At 35.2% G+C, this 12630-nt stretch overlaps 1 protein-coding gene across 1 annotated transcript in view; it reads right to left on the bottom strand.

Moving 5' to 3' along the window:
* Positions 1-12630, bottom strand: part of LOC137631941 (carbohydrate sulfotransferase 11-like) — a 65309-nt gene that overhangs the window by 32723 nt on the left and 19956 nt on the right. The window contains exons 3-4 of the mRNA XM_068363941.1: positions 5340-5902; positions 114-348 (exon numbers count right to left, since the gene is read on the bottom strand). Coding sequence (XP_068220042.1) covers positions 114-348; positions 5340-5902 — 798 coding nt within the window. The remainder of the gene's footprint in view (positions 1-113; positions 349-5339; positions 5903-12630) is intronic.

The raw sequence follows: 12630 nt of genomic DNA on the forward strand, positions 1-12630 counted from the left end.
CAACTCACCAGAGTAAGAAGGATGGGGTTCTATTTTACTAACTCAGCCCTCTCCCATCCACCCACAAATCTCCAGCTACGCCCCTCTGTGCAGCATCAATAAGTCCCACTTACCGCATTAACAAGAAAAGCTTCGTCTTCATCAAGTGTCTCGAAGTGCAGGACGTAATCGAACTTGGCCTGGCAAGGCGAACAGAATTTGTAGTAAGGCGCCCAGTGCTCGTCTAGTGCGTTTCCATTGCTGTGTTCGTCTATTACATAGTCGACAAATTCTGAGAAGGACGGCTGGCAATCGGGAAATTTAAAGTCCTGGCTACCATAGGTCTTCTGGATGTAGCAGCGCAGTGGCCTGGAGAAAATGGGATCATCAGAGCTCTGAAAGGAAGTATTCAGACACTTTGGGGGAAGGAGTGATGTTTAACATAGCCCTGGAGGAAACTGATACCATAGGTTATTACTTGGCAAAGGAAGTTTACAATGTTTAAGAAAATGGTAAACTTAGTGTAGAGAAAGATAGATGATGATTATTATTATTATTATCATTATTTATTATAGTCATTGATATTATTATTATTATTATTATTATTATTATTATTATTATTATTATTTTATCAATTTTATTTTTATTTTATTATTATTATTATTATTATTATTATTATTATTATTATTATTATTATTATCAACGTTGCACAGAAAACTTTCCAAAATAGAATATCGTATGTGAAAAAATAAAACAAAGGATGAACGTAAAACTGCCAAAGTTTGCATAAACTATAATAGCAATTAATATATTGTAATATGTAAATATTAAAGAATAAATATGTAGGCTACAGTCGCAAAAAGAAACACTTAGAGCATGACTAAAGTATATGAATATAAAAATTGGAAATTTATGGCCGTCAAATACTAATCCCCTTGGTTATACAGAACATGGAGATAACATGACCCAAGCCTACTCCAAAATTCAACTAAAAATCAATTATTCATTTCTTTCAGATTTTTCTTGTCCAGTTTTGTCTTAATATCAGTCTATTGCATCAGATTGCTTTATCATTATAAAATAATATTAGTTTTTCTATCTGCTCTTAATAATAATAATAATAATAATAATAATAATAATAATAATAATAATAATAATAATAATAATAATAATAATAATAATAATACAATGGAAAGAAACAAGATACGCTTGTTACTGATTCCTTCAAGAGTAAATTAGATCAGCATTGGAATAGGTCTATTCATAACTAGTGGTAAAATTTTGTGAAGGTATCATTAAGGGAAGATTTATTTCATAGAATTATTGAATGGATTATGATATGGTTTATAATAACGTAAATGAAGCAACCATAGAGACAACCATTTGAATAAGTTGTTCGATTTATGGTGTCGAACTGGTCACAACCACAAAATTATAAAATAGCAAAGTCTAACTTTTAGTAATAAAAGTTAAGGTGGGACCCAATCAACATAAATGCTTATATTCCTCAATGGTGTCATATAGGTGTCAAATAGGTGTTACAGCATTCAAGAATCAGTTAGCAATCATGCGCCTTACATCCCGGCATGCCAACTGCACACTAAGTAAAATATTAATTGCTTTGTTAATATTGTTTTTATTTGTGCTTACAACGATATTTTTATTGCTAATTTATCTTAATAAAGTAATGATGATAATATTTTTTTCGTATTAACGATGAAAACTTTCTAAAAAGCAAAATTTTGATGCCAGTATATTCGGAGCAGGTGGCAAACCTGCATACATGTAAACAAAACCAAAGTCATTTTAAGTACCGCGGAAATACAATGTGATCCGTCAGACTTATATTCCGTCCTGCTTTTGGACTATTTATTAGTGTTTGGGGGATTTGATTTCGCCATTGAACCATAAAAATGGATCGCAGAGATAGTGAAGATGATGGTGATGTGCGTCAATTGACGTCTGGTTTATACATGAATCTGAAATCGGTCTCTTATTCGATGGGAAAGTGCATTCTCGTTTAAGTAGAAATTTCGATTATAGCGATGAATCTGATTGAGATGATAGAGTCGTTGATGGTGATACTGGCTCTGATTATGTATCTCCTACTGAAAGGGAAGAAGAGGTTGTGGTAAGTGTACAAGTTACGAAGAAAGAAACAAAAAAGGATTAGAGTTGAGGGATATTTCTATCCCAAACAACGTGGTCGCTTAGATTAGTTTGTGGCTTAGACTAAAAGAAGCAAATAAAGAAAAGTGGTCGCTCATCTGTGTTGAATTTCAAAGGCGGGAAGACGGCGTTACTTATAAAACCAAGAAAATTATGAATGGGAAAAGGAAATTTAGGCCACAGTGTAAATGTGGATGGTTTGAAAAAAGTGACAATGGTAAAAATGAATGTGATACTAAATGCGTTTTGGTATATAGGGGATTATGTTTGACAAAATGCGTAATTTTGTGAGTGCATGAGTGAAAGCAGTTTTGAAATAAATATATGAAAAAATAACAGAGCCAGCTTCCAAGCAAAGTAGTTTTTATTCCTTAAGCATGAGGGAGAGACCACTTTGAAGTGTGTGGAATCCGAAGATTGCGTATGGACTCTATTTCCAAAAAAAGAAGATGGCCTCTACTTGTGGTGCACCACTTTTAGATAAAAGAACGCATACTAAGCCTATCTCTAGTGACTAGCCATTATACTAGGAAGAAAACCATCATTGACAGTACTTGGTTACAGAATATGGTGGTTGTAATCTTGGTAGTCTATGAGAACTACTGTAGTTGGTTGCTATATGACAGAGAGATTAGATAATGGGCCTGTAGTGCTTGTTTAATTTTATAAGCGAATATTTACTACTCCATATAACATTCAGCTTAAGACCCCTCGAAAAGATTAGTTAAAAAACGTGCACGAATATACTGTAGGTATCCGTATAAATGAATCTGATATGACTGAACTAAAACAAGAGTTAAGAGGCTCACAAGATGAAAGCAAAGCTTGTCTGTGACCTGTGTGGCGAACATGAAAAAAAGAACATTTCTGATGTTAGGACTATTGTTATAGATTTACAAAAAACATTGCCACGTCCCATTAGCAGTAAACAAGGCTTGTTACCTGCAGAAGATGTGCTTGTATAATTTTTGTATTCATGATTTGAACAAGAATGTAAGCCACTGTTATCCCTGGGACGAAACGCCGGGTGCCAGATGGGCTGTTGAAATTAATCAGGTCATGCATCCTAAAGTGGTTGAATGGTGAAGTGTATGATGCGGATGGTGATTGTATTACAACACTGCCTATTTTTGCTGATAAGTCCCGGGGGTGGGGGGGGGGTGTTACTAGAATATCTGTATAGTTTTACTTGAGCTAATGCAAGTCCATAGCTAGTGACTGTAGAAGGTAGAATTAGTTTTTATGGTCAGCGGTCACTCTTCCCTGTCTTGTGAATGTACTTTTGGTGTACTAGAAAAGAAACGCAACTGCTTTTCAATTATTGAGACCCCAGAACTGTATAGGACTGTCATTCAGTCAACGATAGACCCCACAAGACTAAAAGTTCATGCTATAACAATTAATTGTTAGCCATCAATGTTAAATTGTCACAAGTGATAGTAAAGAACAGTGGTGTCGGATTCTCAGTGTCTATTAAAGAAATTGAGGGATATAGAATAAAAAGGGAGTACTCGTGAAAATAATGAAATGGACATTGCAGTTAAACTCACAAAGAATCGCTAGTATGGCAGAAGTAGGCCCAGGCCATTCAACCTCAGCTCCCTTTAGTTGTCTAAAAAGTACTCTTCAGAGCAATTGTTCATTCCCTTAAAATTGAAGGACCTTCTTTCGATGGTCAACTGCTTGTACTTAGAAGGGAAGGAATGGACAAAGAACGTCGGCAGAACACAAGATGCCTTGTGTAACAGGGAGACTGAGGGTGACCCTGAAGAACCAGATGGAGAATTTGAAGATGATAATGATGCCACATCTTTCGACGATTTTAAGGTTGGGAGTTGCCTTCGACAGTAGTTTCCCCCCCCCCCCCCCCCTTTCTGCCAACCTAATTAACGACTTTGGACTGATGAGGGATTATACTTAGGATGACTCCTAACTTTATTGAACTAAGTGGCTGAAGGTAAGAGGTGTTTTTTTTTTATCATCATTATCATTATTTTACATTTTGATTTAATTATCATTATCATTGTTTTCCATTCTTTTGTGTTGTATAATGATTGTTTTATTTCTCATTATGTTCTTGTAATCTCCCTTTTTGCTTAATGAAACAATTACACTTGTACATTATATTAACCCTTTTACCCCCAATGGACGTACTGGTGCGTTTCACAAAACTCATCCCTTTACCCCCATGGACGTACCGGTACGTCCTTATAAAAAACTGATTTTTACATTTTTTTGCATATTTTTTATAACTTTATGAGAAACTTCAGGCATCTTCCAAAATAATGAGACCAACCTGACCTCTCTATGACGAAAATTAAGGCTGTTAGAGCAATTTAAAAAAAAAAAAAAATATATTGCAAAATTTGCTTGAAAAAAAACGCCCGGGGGTCAAGGGTTAGAAAGTTCCAAATAGCATTGGGGGTAAAAGGGTTAATGTTATTGTGAATAGTCAGTCAATCATGCACATTGAAAGCAATCAAACAAACAAGCACAGACATCTTGCCTATTTGATTGCTTGCTTATAACGAAATGAAAACACTAAGATTAGTTACTTTAATCGCTTGCATTGTCGTTTACAACATCGATGATAACATTATTATGAATAATCGGGCGTTCATGCGCATTACAAGCAATCAAGTAAACAGGCAAAAAGTCTTTCTTACTTGATTGCTTACTTATAATGAAACAGTAGCAATAAGGATAGGCACTTTAGCCTCTTTTGTTATCTTTTAAAACAACAATTGATAACATTATTAAAAGTAAACAGTCGATTATGAACATCACAAGCAGTCATGCACTTAAAAGCAATTAACATTGGAAGTATTTTTTTTTTATGGATACCATCATATTCTTCATACTTCAAAATTCTTAATGAAAAAAAAAAAATTCTTGATTATATCAAGAAATAAGTGAGTTTTCAATTTTTGAAAATTTAAAACTTTAGCCTGAATTTTCTGTTTAAAAAAAAAATGTGGTGAGGTACCATTCTTGCAGTGGGTTACTCCCTTTTTTTTATAATAGGACAAGAAGAAATTTCAATATTGCTATCTGAAAATAAGCTACTTTAAAAAACTTAAGAGACTATAACTATATGGTGCCATCATTCAAATAAAAGTGTAATTGATTACAAGTAACTGCTATTCATATACAAAATTATTTGTGAAATCAGCATGTTTGATATCACTTACCTATAAAACGGTTTTTTGAGAGATTCAATCTTGTCCCTGAAGGCCGAAAGGAGTCTTTCGAAAGGATTGCGGACGATAATGAAGGAAGAAAAGTCTTCCCTTGCAAGGAAAGAATCCAGTTCGCGGACAGATGGTCTATTATATGCATATGTTCTGGCAAACTCAACGAGAGACATTCTTTTTTTTTTCATATCCTTATCTGTGTAACCCGCCATTACTATGAATTTATGTAACCAAGAAGATGAAGCAGCTTTGAAAATGTTACACCATATCAGCTTGTACTTTTCACTGATGAGAAATTCTTTACTATTGATACGTTTTGTCTGTTCAGATGAAGTAAAGATTTCTCTGCAATTATCAAGTACTCGTTGACGGCGATGTAATAAGCGGTCCTTCATTGTTGTCATGTTAATGGGGGCATAAGAAGTCATCTCTATATCAACTGTCCTTCGAGGCTCTTTGAATATCGCACCGGGTTGATCAAATCCTGCTGGCTGGCTTTTGCTATTTGAGGCCACAGACGGTATCTTTTGAATCAATTCCCGTTCGGCACCTTCACCGGTCTGAAAGCAGTGATAAGAGAATTAAAAGATAAGAGAATTAAAATTTTTCAATTCTATAACCAGGAATAAGACTTAACAAAGCATCAAGTAAAAAAAAAACCTGCAGGTTTACCTTTTTTCCTCATTGGTCCTTTTAAAACAACAAAAGATTTCTGACATTTGGCCAAAAACTACGTTTTTTTTTCCATCAGTAAAACTCCTTAAAGAATTATTTATTTTAAAGTCTTTTAGCAAGATATTTGAGACTCCATTTGTTAGTGACACTATGCAGGAGAATCGTACACAAAATCTTCCAACTCAATTAGATATTCAACTATCCTTGTTCATTTTATTTGATGGAGAATTCCTTATAAAACTTCACATTCAAAATTATATATTTAATATTTAATGTGTCCTTTGCAACATGAAAAATAACAAGATAGAGATGAAAAAAATTTCATAAAATCTTATGTATGGTGGGCTGATTATGGTCAGTGAAGCCAATTCAATTCTAAAGGATTTAATAATTGTACAACAGTAAAATGTACGTCAATGTAGCTGTCATATAAAAGAACACTACTTACAAAAATGAACAAGAATTTCAATCCATTCTCAATAATTTGATCTTTAGCAAAAATAGATTTACTGAAATGCAACTCTTCTCTACGATGCTGTCTTAAATATGCTGTTTCCAGTTTTATGAGAATTGGCACTAAACCTTACCAATATTTTTTTTTATCAAATATAATGAATAAGAAAAGGAATGGCTGCAGTCTCATGATTCTCGAATATTCACCAAAGTTTACATCTTAGTAAGAATCAGTGACCCACATCTTGGACTTTAGTAGATTAAATGAGATTATCCCTTTCCCCTCTTCTGTTTCTTTGCATTGTTATTTGAGATGGTTTGTCGGACAGTCAGGGGAAAACTAAAGCATATTATACTTTACCCTTTCTAACATGGCTGAAACATTTATGTAATTGGGAATTTTCAGTTATATTCTAAGTTTAAAGTTGTATCAGCATACCAACATTTGTTAATGTTTTCTATTTTGGTAACAATATTCCGTTGCTTTGAATTAATAGTTAACGTTCTGTAATCTACGTTTGATAGCAATGCTAGTGAAGTATCAAATCAAACAGTAGGGAAGATTCTTGAGTGTCTAACAAGTGGAATTTGTTGATACCTTTGATACTCACCAAGGTGAGCGGCGGTTATTATTATTATTATTACTATCCAAGCTACAACCCTAGTTGGAAAAGCAAGATGCTATAAGCCCAGGGGCCCCAACAGGGAAAAATAGCCCAGTGAGGAAAGGAAATAAGGAAATAAATAAATGAAGAGAACAAATTAACAATAAATCATTCTAAAAACAGTAACAACGTCAAAACAGACATGTCATATATAAACTATTAACAGCATCAATAACAAATATGTCATAAATAAACTATAAAAAGACTCATGTCCGCCTGGTCAACAAAAAAGCATTTGCTCCAACTTTGAACTTTTGAAGTTCTACTGATTCAACCACCCGATTAGGAAGATCATTCCACAACTTGGTAACAGCTGGAATAAAACTTCTAGAGTACTGTGTAGTATTGAGTCTCGTGATGGAGAAGGCCTGGCTATTAGAATTAACTGCCTGCCTAGTATTACGAACAGGATAGAATTGTCCAGGGAGATCTGAATGTAAAGGATGGTCAGAGTTATGAAAAATCTTATGCAACATGCATAATGAACTAATTGAACGACGGTGCCAGAGATTAATATCTAGATCAGGAATAAGAAATTTAATAGACCGTAAGTTTCTGTCCAATACTCAAAACAAGGTAGAATGAAAGAATTAAAACACTTCTTCAGAATAGATTGATCACCGAAAATCTTGTAAGACTTTCTCAATAAGCCTATTTTTTGTGCAATTGAAGAAGACAGAGACCTTATATGTTTCTCAAAAGTAAATTTACTGTCGAGAATCACACCTAAAATTTTGAAAGAGTCATACATATTTAAAGAAACATTATCAATACTGAGATCCGGATGTTGAGGAGCCACCGTCCTTGACCTACTTACAATCATACTTTGAGTTTTGTTAGGATTCAACTTCATACCCCATAATTTGCACCAAGCACTAATTCTAGCTAAATCTCTATTAAGGGATTCACCAACCCTAGATCTACATTCAGGGGATGGAATTGATGCAAAGAGAGTAGCATCATCTGCATATGCAACAAGCTTGTTTTCTAGGCCAAACCACATGTCATGTGTATATAGTATGAAAAGTAATGGGCCAAGAACACTACCCTGTGGAACACCGGATATCACATTCCTATAATCACTATGGTGCCCATCAACAACAACTCTTTGAGATCTATTACCTAAAAAATCAATAATAATGCTAAGAAACAACCCACCCACTCCCAACTGTTTCAGTTTGAAAACAAGGGCCTCATGATTAACACGGTCAAAGGCAGCACTAAAATCAAGGCCAATCATACGAACTTCCCGACCACAATCAAGGGATTTCTGTACAGCATTGGAGATTGTAAGAAGGGCATCACATGCTCCAAGGCCTTTACGAAAACCAAATTGCAAACTAGGGAGTAGATGATTACCTTCAGCAAACCTATTAAGACGTTTTGCCAGAAGACGTTCAAAAACTTTAGATAATATGGGAGTTATGGAAATTGGGCGGTAATCAGTGGGACTTGAGCTACCACAAACACATTTACATAGAGGAGTAACATTACCAATTCTCCAACTAGTGCTAAAAGCTCCTCTTCTTGCTAACTTGCGCAAAATAACAGATAACTTTGGAGCTAAGAAATCTGCTGTCTTTATAAAAAACAAAGGAAAAATACCATTTGGGTCTACACCTCCATAAGCATCAAGGTCCATCAACAGAGCTTTAATCTCACGAGATCGAAAAGCTAAACTAGTTAGTTTAGCCTCAGGAAAACAGGAATGAGGAAGTTCAAGTTTTTCATTACTCTGTTTACTGTCAAAAACATCAGCCAAAAGGGTTGCCTTTTCCTTTGGACAGTGAGTGACTGAGCCATCTGGTTTAAGTAAAGGAGGAACTGTTGCATCTACACCAAAGAGTGCAGATTTATGGGTAGACCACCATTTATGTTCCTGAGTTGTACCAGAAAGTGTTTCTTTTATGGTTAAATTGTACTCCTTTTCAGTTGAGGCATAAACTCTCTGAGCAAAAGCTCGAAGCTGAGTATAGTTGTTCCAGGTCAAATCTGATCTGTACCCTTCCAAAGATGATAGGCCTCCTGTTTCTCCAAATAAGCACGTCTACAATCATCATTGAACCACGGTTTGTCCTTCACTCGGTACCTTAGCACACGAGAAGGGATACGCCTATCAATTATGTTGACTAGATTCTCATTCAAAGGGACAACAGGATCTACACTATTATATAATTGTGACCAATTCAAGCACAAAAGATCATGTAAAATCCCATTCCAGTCTGCTTGGGATTTCATATAAATTTTACAAGAATATGATATATCAGGGACAGGCTGCTCAGTCTTCACTAATAATGAAATCAAGGCATGATCAGATGTCCCGACTGGAGAACTAACCTTACTAGTTATAACGCCAGGGGAGTCAGTGTATACGAGGTCCAAGCAATTACCAGACCTGTGAGTAGCTTCATTTATGATTTGCTCACAGCCTGATTCAGAGGCAAAGTCTAAAGCTCTTAAGCCATGGCGATCGGTAGGAGAGATAGAACTTAACCACTCCCTATGGTGAGCATTAAAATCACCAACAAAGACAAAAGAAGCCTTTCTATCATCTTCTTGTATCTTAGCCATAATGGTAAGAAGACAATCAAAGATAGAATCATCTATGTCTGGATTCCGGTAGATCGAACACAAATAAAAGTTGTTATGCCTGCCACAAACTTTTATTACCTGAATCTCATGACATCCACATTGATAGCAGGACTTATGAGAAGCAGGGTACTCGGTCCTAATATACACCGCCATTCCCCTGGCCCTAGGGATGGCATCACGTTTCAACATTATTGGCTTCTTAAAACCAGTTATAAGGAGCTCAGATGAGTGCCTCATATTAGAAACCAAAGTTTCTGAGCACAAAAGAATATCATACTGTCTGGACGCAACTGTAAGGTCTTGGATATTTGCATGAAGACCACGAATATTGCAATACAGAAGACGACATTGACGAAATCTAGGACGTACTGGTCCCGGATTTCGCTCAATGTCTCCAGACAGCATAAGAATTAATAGAAATAAAAAAGAGACAGCATACTTAAAAAGTAGATTAACAAGAATTATAACAAAAACAATACGTACAGAATTATAAACAAAGTGATTGATGATACCCATAGACTATAGTAAAAAGTCGGAAAAACTGGTCAACATGGAGGAGCCGATACACCATGCAAGGCTAAATACCCTCCAGGATAGCCACTTCAACTGAAGGGAGGACAGTAAGGATGGTTTTGAGAAGAAAAATAATCAGAAAAAGGAAAAGACAACCTCTTGATAAACCACCAGGCATCCATGGCCCTTCTATTAAGCCTGCCCAACACACCATTTCAAAAAAACAAGAGGAAGAAAAAAAAATAAGATAGAATAGTGTGCCTGAGTGTACCCTCAAGCAAGAGAACTCCAACCCAAGACAGTGGAAGACCATGGTACAGAGGCTATGGCACTACCCAAGACTAGAGAACAGTGGTTTAATTTTGGAGTGTCCTTCTCCTAGAAGAGCTGCTTACCACAGCTAAAGAGTCTCTTCTACCCTTACCAAGAGGAAAGTACACTGAACAAATTGCAGTACAGTAATTAACCCCTTGGGTGAAGATGTGTTAAGTATCTCATTGTTGTCAGATGTATGAGGAAAGACGAGAATATGTAAAGAATAGGCCAAACTATTCTGTGTAAGTGTAGGCAAAGAAAAAATAAGCCGTGACCAGAGAGAGGGATCCAATGCATTACTGTCTGGCCAGTCAAAGGATCCAATACCTCTCTAGTGGTAGTATCTGAACGGGCGGCTGGTGCCCTGGCCAACCTACTACCTGACTAATGGGTTTTCATCTACACTAATCCTTTTCGTGTAAGAATTTAGTAAGTTAAGTCAACTTTACTTATGACTAGTTTTTAGATCCTAAATTGATATTTGGATTGTACACTTTGAGTGGGTTTCCAGACCACATCTTGGCATAGCTGCAACAATTGCTCGATTTTGAGTGTGTACCCATGTATTAACAGGTGATGAAAGCTAGGATAATGGTGCCTTCAAGCATACCACATATCGCTGCTGTAGTTGCCAGAAGATTGGTCGTAGGTTAGTCGATGAGCCGGCACGCTGAATGGAGTGATAATCAAGTGGGACGACGAGGAGAGCATCTAGCATTTAGGGATTATTGCTTTAGATGGTGAAGTACTTATATGGCAAGGAAGAGAAGCCGAAACCAAATATATTTTGCTATCGGTGCAGTGAGGTAAGACACATATCACAATAGTGCAACCAGGGAAATGAGTTAAATTTATACTAAAAGCAGGTCTTATTAATGCTATTTAACTTTTATAAAATATTTACTTTTCTGGTTTTAATTGAATATTCTTTTAATCTTGATTTATAATAAACGATATTGGCGTCAATGACCTTCGATGTCAGGATGCCAGAGAACTTCAAATCATTCAATTCAATTCCAGAAGGGGGGTACAGCATTTTGAGCCACCATTTTGAATAAGTAAAGGCTATTACCAGCTCTCTGCCTCTAATGGAGATCGAGGTTTGGGTAAGGGGCAAAGGTCCTTATTGACATTGGTGGTTTCACCACAATAATGGTTTTAAGTTTAGTTAAGGGGAGCTATTCTTTTCTATTGAAACAATGTTATTTTGGGATCATTTTGAACTTAATCTAATTTTTTGTTTGTTAACCGATTTCCAATATTAAAAAACATTTTAAAGATCATTTTATTGCTTTGAATTTTTATAGAACAGATTTCTTTATCAATATTTTTCAATGTATTTTTTTTAATCATATTGATAATGATTGTAGATATTACCTTTTTCATATACAAGTTTTAATAATTTTGCAAATCGTTTCTATAAATGTTTAGAGGATAAAATTGCTTATCTGTTGATGTTTGAATTGTAATTATTCGTCTGTAAACAGAAAAGTAGTTTGATTTTTCTCAAGAAATTTCATGTTTTGAGATATTGGCCGTCAAAGTTTTTATTTTTATTTTCTATTTTTTTTCCCAAAGAAATCATCTCATTAACTTTATTAGGGGTTAGTTTCAGGTTTTTGGGGTAATTATACCTTAACCACTGGTGATCACAAGGACATAATCATTATATTTCATGATTATTTATTAAGCAGTGGTGAGCACCACCCCTCAAATTCAGAAATATATATGCTGCATATACCAAATCCCTACGCAAGAGTAAGACGTTGCTAGCATAATATATTCTTGTTTGCTGACTTTCTGGGTAAATATTACTCATCAGGGATACTTCGTTGTCGTCTCTTATACATCTTACATATTTCAGGATAAATATAACTTAAAAATTTCAATTATATATATATATATATATATATATATATATATATATATATATATATATGAACAAACAAAGAAATATGGGCTTCCTTTTTTTTGTAGTGATCAGTTGAATATCCTTTAATATGTATAAGTATGGTCTTTTAGAAGCAATTTCCCCCAAGACTGGGGGTTATAAGGTCATATTCCAGCTGTGACTA

The sequence above is a fragment of the Palaemon carinicauda genome, chromosome 40, assembly GCF_036898095.1.
Source record: "Palaemon carinicauda isolate YSFRI2023 chromosome 40, ASM3689809v2, whole genome shotgun sequence".
NCBI classification, from domain to species: domain Eukaryota; kingdom Metazoa; phylum Arthropoda; class Malacostraca; order Decapoda; family Palaemonidae; genus Palaemon; species Palaemon carinicauda.